The sequence below is a fragment of the Thunnus albacares genome, chromosome 14 (assembly GCF_914725855.1).
Source record: "Thunnus albacares chromosome 14, fThuAlb1.1, whole genome shotgun sequence".
Classification (NCBI taxonomy): Eukaryota; Metazoa; Chordata; class Actinopteri; order Scombriformes; family Scombridae; genus Thunnus; species Thunnus albacares.
Window position 1 is genome coordinate 5,085,691 of NC_058119.1, and position 24,421 is coordinate 5,110,111.

The 24,421-nt window shown below is 40.0% G+C and overlaps 2 protein-coding genes across 3 annotated transcripts; both read right to left on the minus strand.

Annotated features, from left to right (window-relative positions):
* Positions 1-1,938: 1,938 nt before the first annotated feature.
* sanbr (SANT and BTB domain regulator of CSR) lies at positions 1,939-13,521 on the minus strand. 2 transcript variants are annotated; one of them, XM_044372023.1, is made up of 21 exons: positions 12,653-13,521; positions 11,716-11,867; positions 11,390-11,561; positions 10,160-10,256; positions 9,783-10,021; positions 9,508-9,566; positions 8,978-9,138; positions 8,686-8,772; positions 8,290-8,400; positions 7,905-8,028; positions 7,509-7,661; positions 7,181-7,323; positions 6,991-7,087; positions 6,756-6,860; positions 6,531-6,630; positions 4,639-4,724; positions 4,498-4,526; positions 4,327-4,400; positions 4,128-4,216; positions 2,909-2,991; positions 1,939-2,797 (listed from the first exon to the last, which is right to left on the minus strand). In XM_044372023.1, exons 2-21 carry the CDS (start codon positions 11,863-11,865, stop codon positions 2,761-2,763), a joined length of 2,196 nt encoding a protein of 731 aa, XP_044227958.1. In that variant the 5' UTR covers positions 11,866-11,867; positions 12,653-13,521; the 3' UTR covers positions 1,939-2,760. The 2 variants fall into 2 exon arrangements, with proteins under 2 accessions (XP_044227958.1, XP_044227959.1); XM_044372024.1 differs by having other exon boundaries at positions 6,828-6,860; positions 12,653-13,328.
* Positions 13,522-13,917: 396 nt separating this feature from the next.
* On the minus strand, positions 13,918-18,313 carry pex13 (peroxisomal biogenesis factor 13). Its single transcript, XM_044373512.1, has 4 exons — positions 18,132-18,313; positions 16,167-16,888; positions 15,604-15,726; positions 13,918-15,016 (listed from the first exon to the last, which is right to left on the minus strand). Exons 1-4 carry the CDS (start codon positions 18,293-18,295, stop codon positions 14,643-14,645), a joined length of 1,383 nt encoding a protein of 460 aa, XP_044229447.1. The 5' UTR covers positions 18,296-18,313; the 3' UTR covers positions 13,918-14,642.
* Positions 18,314-24,421: the final 6,108 nt, after the last annotated feature.

Consider the following 24,421-nt stretch of genomic DNA (forward strand, 5'->3'; position numbering starts at 1 on the left):
ACAACAGAAGTGCAACATTATTGACTTTCCTGTAAAATGAAACTTTAGACCACATGAACTGATAACAGTTTGTCAGTGGGCCTGAAAATGTAGCATTTTTATCCTGAGATATGGACAAATAATGGTTTATATTTAAGGCTTCTATCCATCTTGACTAAGAGTGGAGAAGAAAAATGTTATGGTAGAACTCTTGTTTGGGTGCAGCTTCTGACAGACATCAGTAAAATTACAAAGTACACTTAAGATACTAAACATGTTAAATACATGGAAGATTAGTTCTTAACCATAATGGCATTAAAATCATAACATTCAATCTGTTTTACTGCATAAAAAAACTTCCAAATCACATAAACCAGTCATTGTCACTTCCTCATATGTTAAGGTATTGACTGAGAAGTATTTCTTGTTACGACAGCATGGTATGACTTATTTCTTGTTACGACAGCATGGTATGACTTATGAGAACCTTTTTTTAATGAGACAGGTTGGAGCATGTCTTACAACGAACATATAAGAGTGTTTTGGGATATAACAAGATAAACTAATATTTTGTTATAACAAGAAGAATAGGCAAAATATCTTCCTATGATGTAAAAAAGGTAGTAGAAAATATCTTGTGCAAACAAGACATTAGATCCATCTTGTTTGCACAAGTTAATATCTTGTGTTCCCAATATAGTATCTTGTGCATACAATATTATCTTTCGGGAAATCAGGGGCTGTAGTATGTCGTAAAAAAAAAATTGTCGTCAAGATGGCAGCAATATGCCATACCCATCAAATATTCAACCTTTTTACACACCTGGTTTAAGTTTGGTTCTTGTCTAAATCAAAGCTGAGTGAAATATATCACAGGATTTTAGATAATGGCTTTGATTTACCTAAAGAACTATATAAACCTGTATACTGACACCTGGACTGGCCTCTTCTGATCTGACCCAGCTGTCTGCAGGTGGATGATGATGGATGTCATCTGCCACACACAGTACTCCTGTGGCATGCGGCCATTTCCGCTTAGACATCTTTGGCCAGGGCTGGTGGTGGTGTAAGCTGACGCTGCCACTAATCCCTGTTAACATACTGGTATTACATTAAAGGTTATGATGACGATCTGCTACTGAAAGCTGAAACACTCATCTGAAGCAAAACCTGTTAGCTCCGATGCAACCACAGAGGAAGCTGTCCAAACTTTTAATGGCTGCAGAACCTTGTTTTTAATGTCCACAAACCCCTTTAAAGTCAGGGTCTTGTTGTTATTAATGACACAATTGTATTTTTTTGTCTTGCAGGCTTCAGTGTAGTCAGCATGTCTATCTTCTGGGGTATTACTAGTTAATAATTCTGCTTTGATGCTTTTATAACTGATCTCTCTCTGGGACCATAATTCAGTCCGGCTGTAACTGGACCCCCCTCCCTCTCTTCCTGACCCAGATCCAGAGATCCTCAGCCATTCTCGGCATCCGCTGTCGAGGAGAAGGGGGAACAGCTGGGGTAGACCCCCCTCTACTGCCCGCTCTATGCACTATGCCCCCTTATGCCCTGCTCTCTAACTACGCTGTGGGTAAGCAGGGTTATTAATACCGCTGTGAGTGAGTTATACAGGAAGAGCCAGGTTAGTTCACCCGCACCAGTCCGTGCCTCTCAAACAGAGAAGGTGGTTGACCCTCTCTCCACCCGGTGGCACATACCAGCCCTCTGTCCAGGACTCATTCTACAAAACACACACACTTCTTTTGGTTTTTCAGAGCTTTCATTTCAATTTCATTTTACCTTCATTCAATTCTGTGACATCACCTGGCTGACATTTGAAGCACAAGTGACAGGTTGTGGTTGAACTGGGGCAAAGTTGACCATTGAGAACCCACTACCTGCTTTAAGGTGATATACTGCCACCCAGTGGACAAAAAAAACAGTTGTCAAATAGAGTAGAGCTCTGGCTGAAGTTCATTCATGTTTATTGGTCCCAGTATTGAACAGTACAGTCACAGATAGGAATGACTTTAACTATATCTCTACCAGAACTGTAGGGGGCGACATGTGTAAATTATTTTAACATCTGTTTCAATTTTAGCGTCCGTCTGGCAGCAGGCAGAGAGAGTTAATACAAGTCAATTTCATGTAGTGATGGACTGTGATCAGCAGCTTACCTGACACAAGCTGAACTGTGTTGATGCAGTAAACATTTCTTTACCTACTATGAATCACTTAAGCTTCTCCTTCTACTCGGAAACTAGCATTTCAGTCCCAGAAGTGCGAGGTTTACTGGATCCAAACAAGTCAGGTTGTCAGGTAAATTGTCAGTTAACTAAACAAGCATTTCTTGTGTTGTCCACTTGTCTGAACTCCAAAAATAAATCCTAGAGAAACACTCAAGAGGTCGATCAGTCAAAGTGCATTTCCTAAGAGCTGATCTGGATCCAGAGTGCTGCTTGTTTTTCATGGACTGAGCACAGCTGCACAAATAAACCCTAGCTGAGTGACACGGGATGCAATGGATGGTGATCCGTACATAGTCACCTGAGTTAAGCACAGAGGGAAAGGAGCAGGACTGACAAGGGCTGAGGGGGAGGAGAGAGTCCGTGCTGGGTGGGCTGATGAGGGTTGAAGCACAGCTGGGGTATGAGCGGCGGCCGTGCTAGAGGCACTGCCAGTAGGACGATATGTTAGGAAACCTAGCCCTCACAGAAAACATCTTGCCTCTTCATCTGTTTTCCTGCTCATCTTTTAAACAGTTCAGCTGCTTTTTCTTCATCGAATCTTCTAGGTTGTCCGGATCTGAGCGTAGCGTATTTTGGTTCTGCGGGGCCAAAGAAGAAAAGGGTTCATTATTGAATGGGAGATGAGGAGGTAGGTATGTGTGTGTGTGTGTGTGTGTGTGTGTGTGTGTGTACAATACTATAAAGAGCACCTGGGTGTCTTCTCTGAACTCTGTCTTGATTGAGAGGTACTTTTGAACTGCGCTTCCAGTCTGCAGTAGATTCCCCCTGCCGGCTGCAACAGCATCCACACACACACACACACACACACACACACATACACACACACACACACACACACACACACACGGTAAAAAAGCTGCAAAAACTAGGAAAGCTCAGCACCAATCATGACAACATGATGTGTATTTAGGTCATAAATCCTGCTACAACTTATATTTATCAGTTCCTACCTACAGGAACAGATCATACCACAAACCTCCATCTCCTCCGGGCCCACAGTGCTAAGCTCTGCACCATGGGGGGATGGAGCCTTCTGCTCTGCTGCACCACGCTTTTGGAACAGCCCTCTAACCATCTGAGGACATCACAGACCCCAAGACTCTTTTAGAAAAAGCCTACAAATCTTTCTATTGAGGAAGGCTTTTTCATCTTAACTCTTCTTACTATTTTCTTTGTGTTGTATGTTCTATGTTATTAATACTGTCCCATATTGGCCTCAATATAATAATATATAACATTATATATAAGATACTTTATTCTGAAAATTACGTTTGAAAAAGTGGGGGTCGTCTTATATTCGAGGACAAAACAATTACATGTTCATAACATCAGGTAGAGAGTGTTGCATCATGGGTTGAATGTCTTTAAGTCAGTTTAGAGTATTTTTTTTAAGTCAGTAAGTAAGCAAGTCAGCCCAAAAGTAATTGGTTAGCTCAGTTTAATCTGTAGGAGTATCTGAAGGCTCATGTCATGTGTTTTTGGGAAGAAATTAAATCCTGACGAGCGAAAAAGTCACCAGTGTCTTCCAATGTCTTTACTGCAGAGACTGAAACATCTGTCAAGCAGTAAAGAATTACTGCTGTCACAGATGATAAGGAGCTCAAACACTAACTGCCGGAGAAAATAATTCTGACTGCTTCAAAGAGTGCGACTGATAGACAAGCTATACAAATGTGTGATTTAGGTTCTGCTTTAATGGTGCTGTATTACTTCACTTTTACACGAGAAAGGCTTTAAAGTCTAAACTCTATTCTCCTTGGATTAATAGCAACTCAGGAAAACTTTCCTTACAGGATGAGTGTGAAAACATGTTGTCAAAGACTGTTATGTCTTTTTCCACAAATAGCTGTTAGAAAAGGTGGGGTTGTCTTATACTGGGGTTGATACAGTATATGAGCAGACACGCACCTCTTTAGTATCCTTGGATTTGCTCTGCTCCTGATCGCCAAACCTCATCTTGGTCAAGTAGCCGATGATCTCCACCATGCGACGCTGGTCTGTTACAGATAGAAATCATTGTTAAAAAAAGATAAAGATACAAATATATTTGTGTCAATTTATGCTAAGAGCACTTCAGGTATTAATGTGCAGTAGAGTCCTCCTTCACCTTCTTCTCTCTGAGCGTCCTGGTTGTACCGCATGGAGCGAGAACTGTCCCACTTACTTTTCTGAACACTCACCCTGCAGAACACACAGGTCAAACAGATAAAGATTTAAATTCAAGATATTCAAGTGACATCAGACTAAGCATGAACACAATATTTACAGATGAACTCACGTGAAAGGTGTGTTGTCTCTGGACTGTGACTGTGGAGATAAAGTCAGATTTAGAAAACATAACAACACAGCACCACTTCTGCAGTATTATACTGTCTCTCCTCAGAATATGAATCAAATGTTAATGAAATCACTGACTCACTTTCTCTGGTTTGTCTCTGCGTTGGAAGTTTGGAGAGGACACTTGTTTTTTCAGAGGTCTGTGGGCCTTCTTGGCCTTTTTAGCAGCTGCAAACAGAGAAAAACAGCAACATGATGAATACACGGACGGCATCTGACGCCATCTGCTGGCCAAAGAGAGCAACTGTTTTATTTCCTGTCCTACAATGCGAGGGCTGGAAGTCACAAAAATAGAAATGATGAAAATACAGAGTGTAATAGTGTAGTCAGTCCTGGTGATGTGCTATAAATAGAAGCAGGTTTCATCATCTTTCCTCACTTCATTTGTATCATTCAAACTTCAGCAGTGACTGTGTGTTGACGGTTGGCGGCTCCCAGCATGAACAGGGTCAAATGAACTTAAATTCACTGAAACATTTACTGCAAATAAACATGACATTTACTGTGATGTCAGAGTTGATTAGTCACCCCGAATGATGAAACCTGAAGGCTTCACGTGTTAAATGATACACAGCCAACTGAATGATGCGAAATGTCTATTTTTATCATCTAACTTCTCACTCTAATAAGGAATCAAAGTGTCATGAATGTGTGATTGTGACATTCATGTTACAATTATGACACTTAGAAAGTGAACAGAATTCCTTTTTATATATATATTTCTTATGATTATCCTGTTACCTATGTTCTCAGCATCAGTGCATTATTAAACCTTTCAATTGCTGCCCAAAATACCAAACATTTGGAGGTTACAGCTATAAAAATTCTAATATTAGCTTGCTTATCTGTAATTCATCTACTATGACATTTATTTTTTAGGGTTATGCTGATCAAATGAATAAGAGATTTTAAAGTATAAGGCTGGTGATTCTCTATATTTTTCTTATTGTAAACAAATCTCATGTGCAGAGCAAAACCAACCAGGAACTCATCCTACTGAGTATTGTGCAATTTCTTCTACATTCTACTGTAACTTTGTCACGAAACTTCAGTTCAAAGTCCAGAACTTGTGATATGTAGCACAACAAACTAGTGAAGCTCTGTAAAGTGAACCGTGTTCCTGTGCATGCTCAGTGGTGTCTGCCTTACACAGAACTACTCTCTGTTAGTAGTCTTTGGAGCCGTTTCTACACAAACTACGAGATTTGTTGACAATAATAGAAATATAGAAAATTGCCAGCCTCATCCTTTAAAGGAATGGTTCAACATTTTTGGGAAATAAACTGACAGAAGATCAATATTCATTAATTTACTGTTACTGTACTGTACTGCCTGGCTCTGTCCACAGTGAAACATACAAAAATAGCTGTAACACTCACTGATTAACATGTTGCATCACATCTGTTTTTACAGAAATGTAAAAAAAGACAATTGGTGGTTTAACAGGCAGTCACATGGTATAACTACTTCTTGGCTAACAACAGCCGTCACAGTGAGCGTGTGAAGCTTCCAAGATTCTTCCTGGTGTTGTCATGGTAAGGTTGCCAGGTTTGGTACCATTGTGCCTGATCAGAGACCAAAACCTGCATTCACTGTATCTGACAACTTGTGACATACCCGGAGACAAAGCTCAGAAGTGCTGAACAGATGGAAAAACTGTTGTTTGTCCAGAAAATAGTCCCACCATGTCACTCCCGATAAAATTTCTCTGAAACTGATATGAATCTACTCATCTCACTCTTTCTGAACTGAACTGTTGCTTTAAAAAAAACTGGAACAGGAAACTTGTTAATTAGTTATGTCATAATTTGCCATAATTAATGAAAACATCACTGGGAGACTAGTCCCTGAAGAAAGTCAATGAGTCACTGCCCTGATAGTGCAGGTCAAATCAAAGTTCACACACTCCGTCACTCATTGACTGTCTGCTACAACCATGATCCCACCCTGTTCTGTCACATGAAGCTACTTCACCTTGTTTCTTGGACAGCTCCTCTTCGTCCCCCACTTCATCTTCAGTGACCTCTGACCCCGTGGTGTACTCCTCATCCTCTGACAGCAGAGACTGCTGCCTCTGGAAGGGCAAAGCTCACAGGTTTATCACTCTGTAAACATTGTGCTGCTAATAATTATTTTATAACCTGCAGTCATTACATCTGATCTCAGTAAAAGCATCATTTACAGTTTCTTTGCACACACCTGGATGCTGACACAATGATCCATAACAGAATATAAGCAGATATAATGAAGCAAATGAGAGGGAAGTCCTACCAGTTGCAGACTCCAGTTTTTCAAAAGGGAAAACTGGTTGAAAAGAGAAAGTAGCAGAAGTCAAAACTAGAAAAAGACGCATTGAGAGACTCACAGGTAAAAAAAAAAAAAAAAAGATCAGACAAAGAGAAACACACTTTGAAAGAGAGAGAGAGAGACTTACAGTGGTGCCATCTCCCCTCAGAGGTCTGAGGAGTGTTGGCTCCAAGAGAACGTCACAGTCCTGAACCTTTTCTGCACCGGTCGGACAATCATCAGCACTGACGCGCACAAAAAAATGTATTTCATCAGAAGGTTTAGTAACAAGTGGTTGTGTAAAACTCTGACATACACACACACACACTGATGCTCACCTCTCTGCAGGCGGCGTGTTGGACAAACACACTGCGTCTCTGTGCAGCAGCAGGTCATTCAGGACTCTGGTCTCAGCCAAGGTCGCCTCGTCACAGTTCTCCTCATCCGGCATGTTCACTATGTGGTCTCGCATCTTACAGCCCTGAACACACACAAAACACAACTTAATACTAAGCAGGATTTCACCTCGGCAGCTTTCACTAATTGTTTTGTGGTTGTGTTTCACTCTATTGTTGCAAAATATGGTATTATCACAAAATATGGATACAGTGTGTGTGTGTGTGTGTGTGTGTGTGTGTGTGTGTGTGTGTGTGTGTGTGTCCATACCTTGGGCATACCAGTGGGGTCAAAGCGGAGAACCCTCTGGTTGCAGCAGGGGTAGATTCCTGCACCATGCCAGCCTTTCTCTGTACCCATGCCAGGGTATAGCACACTGTCTGGATGGTACTTACAATGGGTCAGCTCTGCACACACAAACTCCTACACACACACACACACACACACACACACAAACTCTTTAAGTATGGATTAACATACAGTACTTAATAAAATGTCAAATTTACAGAATCAACTTGTTTTCTCCATCTCTACTCACATAATACTTGAGGAAATGTTTTTTTTCTTACTGTGTGTAAGATTCCCACTTTTTCTTATTTTCTTAGTTATGTAAGCCACAAACAAACACAGATACACAAACACAGACACACACATATACTTTCTGACCTGTTGGCATCGGGAGCAGGTGAGGTAGTTGACGGTACCCCAGATTCTCCAGTAGACCAGGACCCAGGACTTGAGCTCCTCATACAGACTAGTGATGTATTCATGCACATCCCAGTTCTTCTGCCTGCAAATACACACACACACACACACACACACACACACACACACACACACACACACACACACACACAGTGATAAGAAACTCAAAATGAGCAGGAAATGAAGGGAATGTTACTACAGCTTTAAAAGGTGACTGAAATGTTTCTGTTCTCTACTGTATTACTGCTGACAGCCAAACAAACACAGGAACTCTGACTACATGAATCTGGTCTATGGGCAGCACACTGCTGTCAAGTGGAGTCATGTCAAGCAGCTGCTATAATACCTCGGGTGTGTATAGATGATCTCTCCTCGAGCGTCAATGTTGATTTTCCCTGCAACACAAGAGATCTTGTTCTCTGTGTCTTTGGTCAGCATCTTAAGGCACAGACCACACCTGGGATGGAACACATGGAATATGTCAATAATAAGACTAACAACAAGAGGAAAAACACAAATCCAGGAAACACTGAAAGTGAAACTCTACAAAAAAAGGATTAAAAAGTCTCCTGCGTGCATAATCACATTTTTAATTTAAGGGTATATAACATCTTCCACATGTTAAAACTAACTTTACTGTCTACAGCAGGCAAGATAAACATATGTAGGACTTTTGTTAATAAAATGTAAGGCTTTTCAAGACCTGCATACAGCCTGTAAGCAGCTCACTGCTTCTACTCACCGATAGAGAGTGGAGGCGTTTCTCGGTGAATCTCTGCTCTGGTAGTTCGGGTCAAAGAGACGCTCAATTTTCTTTTGAAACAATTTGCTTTGAAAGCAGAATAGAAAAATAGATTTCATGTGTAAGGATGACTCATCATCACAGGCCTCTCTCTCTCTCTCCTCATAGCACTGTTACATCAGCTACCTGCTGCAGCACAGATGTTCAGACAAATAGCTGCTAACGAAACATTCAACGGACTACGTTCTCTCTACACCGTTTCCCTCCACCGTTCGCACGTCCCTCTTCTTACCTCTTGAACTTGTCTTTTTTGTCTCTGATGTCGTCTGCCTCGTTGTGGTTGAAGAGCTCGGCGATGCGTGTTGCCAGGTTGCTGTTGATGCAGTTCATGTTGCAGGGCGTGGCCACGATGGCGCTCATGTGTTTGTGACAGTACTGGATGCACTCCTCCACCTGAACGCGTACAAACACAAACAGCTCTCAAAAGATCTTTCACTTTAATTTCATTGAAATAATCCAAACTACACAACCACTGATCAAACACCACTGCTACAATGTTACTAATAAGTACAGCTGCAGTAAGAATAGTTACTGCTAACTGTCTAAATAACTCTTAACATCCATGCAACAAAGCTTTATCTATGGGCCTCTTGTTTTCCCTGGATTGTGAGAAATTATTGGTTTCAAAACAGGAATTAAGTGTATTATAAATGTGAATGTAAGAATTGCATTACAAGTTCTCCTCGTTACGTCGGAGAAACGAGGGGCCCGAACAACATCACCACACCAACAACCCAGCGTCGCACCACTCACAACACTTACTAACGTATCCATCTTCAAGAACTCGGAGGAGATCAGGATTGAGATCACATTGCTGGGCTCTGTAACCGATAAACACCACATGACCAACCGAGCAAACCCCACAACCAACAAACAACACAGAACACGCAGCCAGTGACCCACCAAACACACACAACATCTGGTGAGCGATAAATCAAGCACCACACACAAACATTACATGTGTGACAGCTCAGGCATTCCCATGTGTAATAATGTCATGTCTATTGTTGTTGTACAGTTCTCTTCCTGGATTTTACCGAGCCGGGGTTTGTCTTTGTTTCCCTCTCCGGCTGAGTTCCTCCTGACGTAGTTCATGAGCCAGTCGAAGATCTGAACGTCGCAGTGAACGGAGATGTCCACCTCCTCCCACCTCTGGGCGTCCACAGACAAATACTCGGCGAAGTAGCGCATCTCTTTCACCAGGAGATCTCTGGGACATGTGAAGTCCTGTTTCAGGTTTTTGGTCTCGTCGCACACATGGATGACCATGTTGGGACTGTGTGGGAACATTTTGGATGATTGTTTTTAGAAGGAGTGTCACTTTAAGACAGAGGAGAAGTGTGTGTGAGGAGTAGACGTGTGTTTTTGTTTGCTAGCTTCACTGCTGTGAGAAACAGCACTTCATTAAACTTACTCTCTGGGCTTCTGAGGTTTGTCATCTTCCTCTACTGAGGCTCGTTTCTCCCTCTTCTCCACAGCACCGGTCCTTCCTGAGGGTGTCGATTTGGAGCCTGTTGAGACAGAAAAAAATTAAATATACTGTAACTCCAGGTATCAAAAAACAATAAATATCAATATCATAGCTAGAGATATTTTTTGCCACTGACACATGTAATGTCATGTTCCAAAATGTTAGATTGTTGTGTTTAGAGCTGCAATGATTAGTCACAGAGAGGTGGAGCCATGCCTAGATCACTACCAATTTGCTTACATAAGAAATCGCAGCACAAATGATGCCATTTCTACAATAATGCATCTTGGTTTGAAGAATGCTTCCTGTTGCATAAGCCAGACTGCTTTTTATTGATTTTTTAGTTCTGCTTTTAACACTATTCATCCACACATCTTGCTTAAAAAATGAGTTCAGTTGAAGGTGAATCCCTTTCTGATTAAGTGGTATTATTCTTTTTTTATCAAACACAACAACTGAAAATTAATTCAAGATTTTTTTGAGCAGTCGACTGCACAAACGATACGACTTTGACCTTGACTGATTAACTGATTAGTTGTCAACTATTAAATTAATCGCCAACTATTTTGATAATTGATTAATCACTTAGAGTAATTTTTTTTTAAATGTCCAGATTATCTGATTACAGTTTCTCAAATGTGAACATTTTCTTGTTTCTTTAGTTTTCTCTGACAGTAAAGTGAATATCTTTAGGTTGTGGACTGTTGGTCGGGACAAAAGAAAGCATTTTAGGACGTCATCATGGGCTCTGGGAAACAATGATCGACATGCTTCACCATTTTCTGACATTTTATAGACCAAACAACTAAACGATTAATCGAGATTAAAATTAATTTAATCGATAATGAAAATAATCATTAGTGTTGTTTTCTACTAACTTAAGGACTGTTTCTGTTGAGAAAGTGAGTTTTTATTTTATTTACTATATTTCCTTTGAAACAAGCTTTTATTGAATGACACATTGAAGCATTTTACTGAAATTATTCCTGTGGTGAATCTAAGCTGTCACATCAGCAAATAAGACAATTTCAATAAACAACTGCAGTGTAATTAATAAGCATGTTCTAGAGGTTGACACAATAACAAACAGAACATTTTAATATCAAGCTCTAGTTGGTTCATCTGACTGAATGAAACTTTTTATCTGTACTATTTAAGGTGGCATTAACTGACCTGTAACTTTGCTGGCGCTCTGGCTGCTTCCTGTCTCCACCACCTCCCCGGTGTGCAGCAGCGTGGACAGGCCATCTGGAGGCGAGGTGTTTCCCTCTGTCAGGTCATTACACTGGTTGTCAACGTGAGGAAAACCCCCGGTGCTTTTCAGCTCCTCAAACCGACGGGAACACTGCAACATCACATCAGCGTAACAGTGTTATTTCTTATTGACGAGTCAGGCCTCATGCTGCTAAACCACCTAATGATGGATGGATGGGATGAGATGGGATAAACGGAGGAGTGGATGGATGGAAGCACTCATAGTTACCCAGCATTCCAGTTACCTCCTTGGGAGTGAATCCTGGAACCAGCTTGGCTACATTGTCCCAGTTTATGGGCTGTGGCACTCCCCACAGAGAGCCCAGCACCATGTCCAACACCAGGACGTTGTTGTCGTAAGGAAAGTTGTTGTTGTCCGAGCAGAAGCGGCTCATCTCTACAGAGACAGACAACAACAGACAAGAGGCAGTGAGTCAACAATGAATGCCAAACTGGAGCTGAAACAATAAGTCAATTCATTAAGTGACAGAAAACTGATCTTCAACTGTTTTAATAAATGTTTAAGTCATTTTCAAGCTGGAATACAAAACATTCTTTGGTTCCATCTTCCCAATTGTGAGGATTTGCTTCTTTCCTGATGTATTTTCTGATGTAGTTTTATTATTCAGCTGTGGTCACAACTGAGGATGTAGCTAGTGGAGGGGAATCACTCAGTTTAGCCAATTTCCATAAAGTTTAGCTCACACTGTCATACTAACATAATCTTTAAGAGGTAAATTCACAAACTACATCAAAATAAGTGACCTAGCTCAAATGAATCTAGAGATTTTGTTAGTTGATTAGTGGTTGTGATGTATGATGCTATCACTCACTGGAGGTCAAAGTTACCACCATCCTTTTCTACCACTAAATACATCACAGCAGGTCATATAACATGCTGAAAGCTCTGCAGGGATTGAATGAGATAATGTTAGTATGAGAGATGAGAGGATGAGAATGACTTGTACACACATTTTCTGATATAGAGTAATGTTATATCATGTGAATTCTACACAGTAAGTCAGTAATATCAGAGTAGTGATGCTAGCACAGGCCGAGTCGCTCTGTCCTCCTCCCGGCCGCACCAGCATCCGACGCTTTTAGGTCAAATTAAACGGTTAATTAAAGGCTCTCTACGACACATGTTCAAGCAAAAAGAAGGATAAGGTACTGTTAACATACTTATCTGGTGTCGGAGATATTCCTCCCCGTCGTCTCGTACATAAAAATAAACTGATGCGTGTTTTATGTCATTGTGTTTGGGTGATGCTGCGGTCTCCTACCGGCTAACTGCATCTACAGCTACAGGATATGCTGCCTTCAGGTACTCCTCCTAACAGTCGCGTATAGCTACACCCCTATTAAAAACTTTGCTCACTTCTGTCCAAGTGTAATGCACGGGTTTATTGAGTCAAGTATGGTGTCAATTAGCAAAATTGGAATTAAACTGAAATTAGTAAGCAGACCTTGAGCTGAGAGTGTTTGTCATTACTATTTCCATGGTCAAGAATGAACGTTCACTCCAAGTATCTTCCATAATACAAACATTTCCGATAGTACTGGAAGGCAGCATTAGCTTTAATCAGCTAGTCAGTAGCTACATATATATGTACATATACATATATATATATATATATATATATATATATTCTCTAACCCAGTAGGACTAAGGTAAGGTTATCCACAGGCTACTCTGTCAAAACCAAAGTAAGCTGTTAGATTCAAACATAATTTTGACTAAGAGTCGCGTTTTGTTTGGTTCCGTCGATATAACGATGACTCGTTGTGTTGTCGCAGACTGCAGCAGGTAGCTAACAGCTAGGCGTCCCGTTGCTTAGAGACAGCAGCCGTAAATCTAATGTTTCTATCATAAATCATCCTCGGACGGTCTAAAACTAGATACAATTGCAAGAGAGATACTAAAATATAGACATTCTTTTGACTGAATGATGCGCTAATATTTGTTTTTGCACTTATTATGTTGGGCTCAATTCATGTTGGACTGATGGACGTTTTTATTACTGACATGCCTTTTAATTCTTGGCACTTTATTCTTTTATGTTGGGAAACTTTTATTTGTAAAATAAGTATTTTTTTTTATGAGAAAATGCTTGAATAAAAGGTTGAAAGATTAATGGTAGAAGTTATGGTTATTATTTATTGGTAGGTTAACCAATGTATTAATTGACTAATCAGAAAATAATTGATAGAATAATCGAAAAAATAATTGAAAAACAAAACAGTAGTTGCAGCCTAAAATTAAATTAAATTAAATTAAATCAGTGCTCTTGGGTTTAAGTTTACTGTTATTGAACTTATTAGATGTTAATGATATGAAAACCTTACTGTAACTAAATACTTACTAATACGTATAAGAGTTTTGCTGAATTAAACTTTCAACTCCTTTTTATTTGCTTGATGAAGATATCACCCAATGGACAAAGACAGATTTTTGAAAATATTTATTTTCAAAATAATTATATTAAATATTTACAAAATTACTGTGTACTTCTGTAACTAATGAACTGTTGAAAATGTGCAAAATCAGCCCCCTCTCATTCTGAATGAATCATTCTCATTTTCTCTACTAAGAACACAATACAGAGGACAAAGCAGCTTACAAATGAGGGCCAAGACCAAATGCAAGGTTACATAATTATATTATGAAACTAAATACCTCTGCTTCGTTCTTGTTAGTGTACAGATGACATCGGCACGATTCATTCACTTTAACATGAACTAATTCTTGTTGTTGAGCAATCTGTAGACATTACATCTCGCATCAGACATGATTTTAAGAACAGCATTGCACCATACTGAGAGCGTGCACAAAGCTTTCTTTCTTACACAAGCTCTGACTAAAGAAATGTAAAGACAACCTCATAATTTGAAACACGCTGCTTCTAAACAGAACAGTACAACTACAGGGAACCTGTGTGTTTGACCAATAACCAAAATCAAAATTGTGTTTGAAGACTGAATCATAATTTTTATGAACATGGGACCTTGATCAATTCTTGATGAGGTCCACAGTGTTCCCCTAAATATCTACAGTCAGCTGTTTATTAGTCAAGCTTCAGAGTTAAACATCGAAAACAAAAACTGACTGAGCCGACCGATGTTATGAACACACACAGACTTTCATACAGAGATATGCACACACGCACAAACATCACAGGTCAGTCTTGTCTGGGATGTTTAGCACTGTGCTGGAGGGCAAACTGAAGCTGGAGTTGGATGTTCCCAGACTGACGGAAGCTGGTGTTTCTCTGAACACCGACTCTAGCAGCTCCTCTGAGGAAGCTGAGGTGGAGGCTGAACCGAGGCCTGGAGTAAAGCCTTGGGTAGGATTGGGCTGTGGGTGTGCAGCCGAGGCTGTGTAGGAGGCCTGCGAGTTCTCTTGCTGGACCTGAGCAAGCCTCTCCATCTCTGCATGTTTACGACCTCTCCTCTTGCCAAGGACCTTCACATAGTTGGCGGGGACAAGCCCTGTGGTCTGACCATCCACGCTGGCCAGCAGCCAGCCACGTACCCTGGGCTGTTGCTCTAAACACAGGCGAGAATAAAAAGGACAGTCTTAGCTCATCAAGGTGGAACAACTTTGTGGCACTACAAGTTAATCAAAGAAACTGTCACAAACAAGTTCACAACTCTTTACAAAAAGTAACAGTTTACGGTTACAAAGCATGTTCTCTTTCTCCATTACTGACTAGCTGTTTCATGATGAAAGCTTCATTATGACAACTAAACAATTAATCAGTTAATCAAGGAAATAACTGGCAGATGAATCAATCATGAAAATAATCGTTAGTTGCAGCCCCGCATCTTTGCAATACACACTTTTCAATTATGATACCACATGGGCACAAAAACAAGAGCTGTAATAAAGTTTCTTTGTATCTCTGTTAGTTGTTACCTTGGTTACAACTACACTTCCCAGGGTCCATATTACATACAGTAAACAACAAATGTTTGCACTTAAACTACATAAAGTACATTGTACAGTGAAGGAAATAATCTTCATCTAGTAAGACAATATCACTATCACATCAAACACAAAAACATGATATAAATAAACACGTTTCTCGATTAGCGTATTTCAACAAGAGATGTTGATACTAAAGAGTTCTCACCTTTAGGGGCGAGGTTGAGCATGTCTCCAGCCCGCAGAGAAATCTCCTCCTCAGATGAAGCTGAAAAGTCGTACTCTGCTCTTGCCACAACATGGTCATCCTCCCCGCTGGCCCAGTTAGTAGCTAAACAAAGAAACACAAAATATCTTTATTACCACTGCCATTCAACTCTTCAACACTGTCATATTTGCATTTTTTAGATTGTTTTTATGTGTCAGATAAAGTATTTTGAATTGAATTGAATACACAGACCAATGCTTTGATGTTGGTGTATGTGTGTGGCATATAGAATATCACATTTTCATTAAATCTTAAGCAAAAACAAAAACAAATCCACCAGTACTTGTTGACATACTGATATCAGTCTCTTATATTTTCTGACACCATTTACAGCAGTACTTCTCATCTGTTGCCACTGAGCCACAAGACGGTGCAGGTTTTTATTCCAAGTAATTGCTAAAGTGTGCAGTCAGTGTGTTTGGCTGGAAAAACCTCGGCACGGTCTTGTGGAAGTTTACTATCTCATCTTCAAGTACCAAATCTTAAATGTAACCAAATCTCACCGCTTTCCTCAGAGCCAGGGCTGGAGCTCAGCAGTTTCCAGATGAGATAGGGTCCACCCAGGACTACAGCGAAAAACAGAATGATTGGCCAGGACTTAACTTGACTCAAATCCTCCACCCCTGCTCCATGCCCTCTGGATGCACTTGTAGCCAGGGCGTCACTCGCACTATCTGCCCACAAGTCATCAACCTCAGAGTCTGACCTCCTCCCCAGCAGCCTCTGTAACCGTCGGTAGAGGTATCGCAAGGTGCGCACCAATGCAAATGCTGACAAAACCCTGGTGAGGTGCGCACGCAGCCGTGTCAGGTGATTGGCCACGTCCAGCACGGCACGAAAACTGTTATACACGGCTGAAAAGGTGGCGTCCAGCATCATACTAACTGAGGCAAAGGCCTGGACGATGCTCTCGATGGACTGGAAGGCACCGCGGCTACTCTCCTCTGCCTGCTGCACAAACCTACTGGGGGCAATGTCTTCTGTGTGGGGTAAGCGGCTGTACCCTCCGAGGCCGTAGCCACCGCCATAGCCACCACCATAGCTGTAGGGGCTGTAACCCCCATAGATGGAGCTCCCATAGGGACTGTAAGAGGAGGTGAAAGAGGTGTAGGACGGACGGTAGGACTGCTGGACGGGACGAGGAGGAATTGGGGGGGCCATCCTAGTCAGGACAGGAGGGCCGGCAGATACAGAGGGGCCGGCAGCTGGTCCAAAGTCTGTAGACCTGTTGGGTGAAAAGGTCAAGACGAGACATAAGTTACAAAACATCTTCAGTGATTTTTTATGTAATTTTATTATACAGAAAAGCATCAGTGGGATTTCAATGAAATATTAACTAAAACTACAGCAGGCATTTGGTTTTAGTAAACCTCTGGCACTTTTAGGCCATTTGACTCTTGGATGGTAAAACTTTGGCAATTAAAGATACATTTGTTTTCAGTTTATGGTTGTCTGTATAACAGCTAATGGTCTTTTCGTCATATGTGAGATTGTTTTACATAAGTTTATGGTTTTATTATTAGCATGTTGTACTAAATGTCTTGTTGCACTATGAGCTCACAAAGGCACAGTTTGTTGTAATGGACATAATGTCAACTCAACGTCATTATTGTGAGTCAACAATATTCAAAAACAACCCTTGCTGGAACATTGAAAATGAGTTTCTTCAAACATAGTCATCACATTATATCAGTGGTTCTAAAAGTGGGGTCCAGGGACCCCCAGAGGTTCCAGGGGGTCCCAAGCAAAAAGGGGAATCATTTATTTCACTATATTTCCATCCATAAGTAACACATTGACAGAATGACTAGATTGATCAAGGGTTTCATACATTTTCTGTAATAAAACATCTAAAAGCAAAAATTTTGTCAGATGGGGGTCCACGGTCCAATTAGTGTCATTTTCAGGGTCCTTGACATGAACACGTTTGAGAACCGCTGGATTATTGACATGAAGCTGCTCACAATCACAACAGTAACGTAACATCAATTATCTGGTAACTCAAACAGTGAAGACCAAAGGTTACACAGATTAAAAGACACTTATGTCGGTTTCATTTTAACTACAGTGACAGTTTTTTAAATGGAAAATGACAATTAATAAGCTTTAAAATGATGAAACTATTCATTATCAAGTTAACAAAACGTGTGAAATTATAGGTGGAGTTTGGCTAGAAAAGAACACATGAGGAGGCCTCGTTGGGCCCAACACAGCTAGCAAGTTGTACAACCGTTTCTTTTCTGGACAAACTTCTTTTAGGTGGCTAGAAATTACATGACAAATGGACAAACGATTGGTAAATTGTCGATAATTCCTGCCAGCATGTCGCTGTCTTCACTTTTTGGATGTCATCTCATGCTAAGACTTTAGCAGCAGCAGCAGCAGCGGCAACAGCAGCTAGCAGCTGTGGCGAGTAAACACAGACAGCTAAAGCTGTTTGTTGTTTTTTTGTAGCTAAAGCTGTTTACCTGTAGTTTACAGGTGCACTTATTGATCCTGGAATCCGCCTTTCCCATGGCTTTGGAGGAGGCTGTGAATCCATCGCAAATGTTTGTCTACAAAGTAAGAAAAATAATGCGGAACCTGTCCTGTACTGGTCCTGAACCTCGTCCGCTCTTCCTGCTGCCTTCATGCACTGCTCGTAATTTACGACACTGAAGTCAGCTTCTGATTCGGGGTTAAGGGGAAATAATAAAAAACATAAATAATCATATTTAGCCGCGGATTCTCTGTTTTTTCACCATTCAAACTTGTGGAAAAATGTTAGACATTATAGCAAAATCCTTAACGCTGTCTAAACCTACTCTCAGATCTGTGAAAAATTTATTTTGCTTATGAAAACAAAAAAGGGCAATTTCACTGATATTTTTCCTTCCAGACCACATTAGACCAGGTTCAGATAAACAACAACAACAACAACAACAAAACACTATACTTGGACTCGTCAAATCTGGACTAGATTACCAAGGAGACTCCAGAGTCTCATTAAAACACATTTCAGATTTGTGAAACCTTTATTCTATTTGTGAAAACTAAAAAAATCTCGTCTAATGTCTGGTCTAATAAAGAGGCCATTAGACAGGCTGAGTCTAGTGATGCTTTTAAGATGCACCTTAACACTCACTTTTATTCTCTTGTTTAATTTGTTTTTATTTCTATCTGGTTTCTTGGGTTTTAAATTGTCTTTAAACTTGTTTATGTATTAATTTTGCTTTATTTTCACAACACCTGTTATACACATATATGTCCTTATGCTTGTACATATATGTCTTTGTAAAGCACTTTGGTGCAAAACCTGTTTGCTTTTTCAAATGCTGTATAAATAAAATTAACTTGAAACTTGTCACTTAATGTGGTCTGGATGGAGAAATTTCAGTGAAATCGCCCTTTTTTCTGTTTCAGAAGCAAAATAAAGGTTTCACACATCTGAAAGTGGGTTTAAACAGCATTAAGGCTTTTGCTGCAATGTCTAACACTTTTTCATAAGAGTAAGTGGTGTAAAAACGGAGAATCGGCCGCTAAATATTATTGACCCTGAATTGGTAGCTGACTTCAGTATAATTTCTTACTTCTGATGTCTTAACCTCAAGGGGATGTGGGTGATTTCAATAGGTCTAAAGGGACTAATGTTAAATAGTATTATATATTAAATTGTTTGGTACATATCACTTTGTTCGTTAGAGGTTAGGATGGCTTCCGCGACATTAATCTCTAAACAGGCATAATGAAATTTCCAATGTCTCCAGGAGCTACAATAAGTGAAATATCCATGGATGTATTATAAGAGCTCTTATTATACATCCATGGAAATATCCCGCCAGCTCCTAAAGGCACCATCTCTTAGGCCAGAGTAATCGATAGAAGATACATTTTGTTCACGCGACTCTCGTTCAAAAACCTTGAGTATTTTAGTAGTAACTATAATCAATTTCTTCATTGCCATATTTCTCTATTTTTTGTCATCGATAAAATTACTTTTCAAATCCATTTACAACCTTGTATGTTTTTTCCACACATGATTAGTACGACCTGGACCCTAAAATAATAGAATGCATTTGTCACTTCTGTCCAGCAGAGGCTGCTGTGACTTATCAGAAAACAAGACCTGATAAACGTGTACAGCCTACAATATTACAATAAAAGGGAATTTCCCCCTTCTGAAACACACTGTGATAAACAAAGAAGCCACACTGTTAGTTAGTATCTTACAAACTAATATCCAGTCACTTTAACTTCACTATTTTTATATTCCCAGTGATTTGGCTGAAGAAAAACATTAACAGTGTCCTGAAGTTTGGACGTCGATTTGCACAACATGTATTAGGTGAAATGTGAAATGTGAGCTGAATGAAAAGACCTCTGTTATCAAATTAACATGATGCAAAAGAGTCTGCCATCCACAGACTAATGCCCCGTAATGGTTCCTCAATTAATACCTGACTATAAGCTTTTATCTGCAACAGCTGCTTTTTATTTGATGAAAATCCATTCTAAGAAAGACATAACATGTAATCAGTCTTAAATAGTTCAATCATTTCATCACAGACCACTAACGATAGATGGAGACTTTACTTGCGAAGCAGAATGTCCATAAATCTAAAAAATATATAGTGACATTAGTTTATGACACTGAGTATTATCACTGTTTTCTATGTCGGTTTCATTTCATTGCTGACATAGCAGCAGACTTATAATGACGTGTGAATAGGATTTGATGATGGAGTCCCCTTTGTGTTTTCACCAGCTCTCAAAATCAAGTAAAGTTTTGTTCGGTTAACCCTCTAGTGAGGTGTGTGAGGGGGCGACTCGTGATTACGCTGCTCTGAGCATGAGGAGAGCTCCCCTGAGCGCAAGTACATTGCAGAGGTGCACAGTGTGGTTTTAGAAGGGAGTCCTGTGATGTCAAGTGTTGTGTGGGGGGAGTGTGTACACAGCAGTCACATCAGATTCTCAGGGGGTAGGATTGCACTATGTGCCTGTGTGCTGCCACAATCTAGGCGTGTAGGAGTAAGGCTGCCGTTTGTGACATGATGGTGTGAGGATCCCAGGCCAAAGGTGGGAATCCAAAGTGTGGCCTGTGATGTCGTTGTGTGTGGGAAGACCTTTATGCTGATGTTGGTCCTGGTATTTGGGGTTCGTACTGAGCACCAGTGACCTTTTGCACTGTGATGATATATGGAGGTCAAAGACAGTAAAGGATAATTACATTTAAGCAAATATATAAAGGTCAACTTTCGTGGTCAAACATATGACGATGCCTAACCCTTTGGAGATTGTTGAACACGCCATCTGCTGTGAACGTGACTGCAGAGATTTGCTCCAGTTCAGCCACAAGAGCGTTAATGAGGTCAGCCACTGACGTTGGTTAAAAGGTCTAGTTCATAGTCCGCATTCCAGTTCATCCTATAGGTGTTGGATGGGGTTGAGGTCAGACCTCTGCAGGCCAGTCAAGTTATTCCACATCAAACTGATAACACCATTTCTTTATGGATTTCACTTCACTTCACTTGGGAGTCCTGAAGGTGTAACACACTGAATCTGAGGGGTTAAAAATGATTGACAAGATAGAGCAGCAAAATCTTTTCTGACTTTTCTTAAATGTTTTTGCTTTTTGACCTCTCCATGTCTGTACAAACTTTTAAAATGTAATTTGAGAAGAGAACATCACTGGTTATCACTATGAAGAGGGGTCACAAGTAGGTATGACTTAACTATGAAGAGCCTCAAGCTAATAAAGTTGGGAACCATCAGTCTAAAATGCCATTGCATGCTGGTAGTGTTAACATTTCCCTTAAAGGAGGAGTTCAACATTTTATTTGAATTCTTGCTTAAAGTTAGATGAGAAGATTGATAATGGTATCGATCTTCTCATTTGAGCAAGATAGCAAAAAAAGCAAGAAAGTGTATTTCCAAAAATGTCAAACTTTTCCTTTAATTGAAACTGTAGGCCTAAATCAAATGATGAAAAACAGCACCAGACCAAAAGTACGCAAATTCATGTGGATATACTTTTGGTCATATTGTGTATGATACTGATTTCGGTGATTAGCTTTGTTGACCCCACACAGGACAATTGAAGAATTTAGCCATATAAACTAAAATAAATAAAATGTTTCAAAACCTAGAATTCCTGAGAGAAACAGTGATTTCCTCCTTCACCAATACAAATGTGAACCAAAAGAAACACATCAGTGTCCCTGCAGTGTGTTGCACAAGTATTCTCTCGAAGAGCTGTCAGATATTTTTGGCATCAAGTGTTGCCTATAATTGTCAGATAATCTTAATGAAATAAATAGAACAATTGCTGGGGCTGCCACAAACTTACCCTGTATATTCCTGTGTTTAGAAAACTACAATTGGTAGTAATCATAAGACTGTTTAAACACCAAAAAATTGTTCAAAGAATCCCTAATCTTTTACTGATAACTTATATCTGTCAAATCCCTTTCTGTTTCTGAGCAGATATAGTTTGCTGGTCCGACCAGACCTATGACTTCACTGTAACACAGCGTTTCTCCACTTGCTCTGAAATTCCAGTCTTCCTAGCTTGTTATATGCTGTATTTTTTCTGGGCAGCACGCTGGATTGGCCAGAAAGTGAGGTGGTTACTTTAAACACTGGTTCCTCCTTGCTCTGTGTATGTGTGTGTGCGTGTGTGTGTATGTGTGTGTTCTCTTTGTGCTGTGTATGTGAGCATTGCATAAATTGTACATGACGAAGGGGAAGCTCAAGACTTGTACAAAAGTGGAACTATCAAGAGAAAATATTGGTGGAACCTACAGTACTCAGTTGAAGTTCATGTGTATTTAACACCTTTGTGTGTTTACATGTTTGTGTGGCTGCTTGTCAAAAAAAAGGAAATACAGTGACTGACTGCGACATTAGTTGCTTGACAACAACTATAATAGCCACTGTGATGGACATATAGGAAATATTATCAAGTTCCTTCATCTGGGTGTCAACGTATGAATCACTGTATGTATATATGTGTACTGATATGTAACAATGAAGTTGAGAAGAAAGGGTTTGAAGTTTGAAGGCTAATCAGCCAAAGTGTGTAACTTTGTCATATATTACTATCAGATACTGAACTCTATGTTTTGGCATTTTAAAGGGCATCTAGGCTAGTTAGCTTTTAGCAGGACTAGTTTATGCGGGGTTACATTTTCTCCATTTTGATAATATTTAGCTACTGCCTTATTTATGTGGTATAACTAACTCAATTACTGAGAAGTGGGATTTGGCTTTTTCAATCAGATGAAGCAGGTTGGAAAAATGTCAGTATCTAGTAACTAGTCACTCCGCTAGCTAGTTAAGGCTTGTCACTGCAGTTTGGTTTTTACCTTTGTTTTGTAGTTCTTGTCAGAAACTTTTTTTTTTCACATTTCTATGTACGATATTTTTATATTATAAAACAGATGTCAAAATCCTGTCTCAATGCAACAAGTACATATGTAATTGTTGTGTTTTGGCTTTGTATGGCAGTGTATATCACTGCTGAACAAGTGGTTAGGCCACTTATTCCTATCCACTTACAACATTAGTGAACACAAACAGGGAGTAGTCACTCACCTATAGAATAAGAGCTCTAAAAACAATGCTGTAACACACAGGTTTACACTGCTCTGGTCAAACATTCACAGTATGAGCTTGGTGGGATTTTCCCTGCTCTGAAACATGAGTTAGGTCTTGCATGAGGAGCCTTTCTAGCTACACGTAAGGTACAGTACCTATAATTAAAATGTGCTGCAGGAAGTTTGCAAATTGTAGGATCAGGGAAATTGCTCTCAGAGAATGGAAGTAATAACTGTTCTCCGTATTTCATGGAAAGGTGTTAGCTCAGTGATCTTATAGGTGGAAAAGATGACTATATGAGGTTATGACACTGTTTGGGAATCATCCCATGAGTTGATCCAGAAGTAAACAGATGTTTTTTTTGCCTGTTTACTAAATGAATGGGCCTTTTTGATCCTGTTTTATTCCTGAAAAAGGTGAATTACTGTATGCAGACCTGATGTGATAAAGAAGAAAGAAGAAAAAAAAATATTTACTATAATCCACTGGGTATGTTATCCTCAGTCTGGTGTATGTTATATCAAAATCACTGCAAACATTAGAGGTCAAATTTCTTATTTGAGCAAGAAAGTTGGACACAATAAGACAAAAAAAAAATTGTCTCCACATTTATGATTATTAGTAGTAATATAAAACCCCAGATAGCCAGATTTGTTTTCACTTGTTAAAATGCGAATACATACATAAAATGGACATCACGCTTAAAATACAGCACCAGTCAAAAGTTTGAACACATCTTCCTATTCGCTCGAATGAGAAAGTGTGTCCAAACTTTTGACTGATACTGTATATGTATGTGATAACATCAGATAAATCACAATAATGATGAATAAAGCTGATAAATACCATTAAAATCTAATTTGCTATTGTCAGTGCACTGTTGTTTGATTACATCAATGACAAGCCTGCCCTGTAGTAATCCTAGCCTAATTTGGTGAGATAATGCTGTGTTCATTCAGGTGCAGTGTGACCGGATGCCGGTGTTGTCAGCAACCACTTGCAGCGAAAGAGGGTTTCAGAGCTACAAAGGCAGGGGAGAGAAGGGGAAGGAGGGGAGGTGGAGCGAAGGGGCGGAGACAGAGCAGCAGAGGTGGGGATTACTGGAAATAGGTGGCTAAACAGGTCTAGCTTGCCTTTTCCAGGACATGGTTAGGAAATATTGCAAGATACGCATTGCATCAAG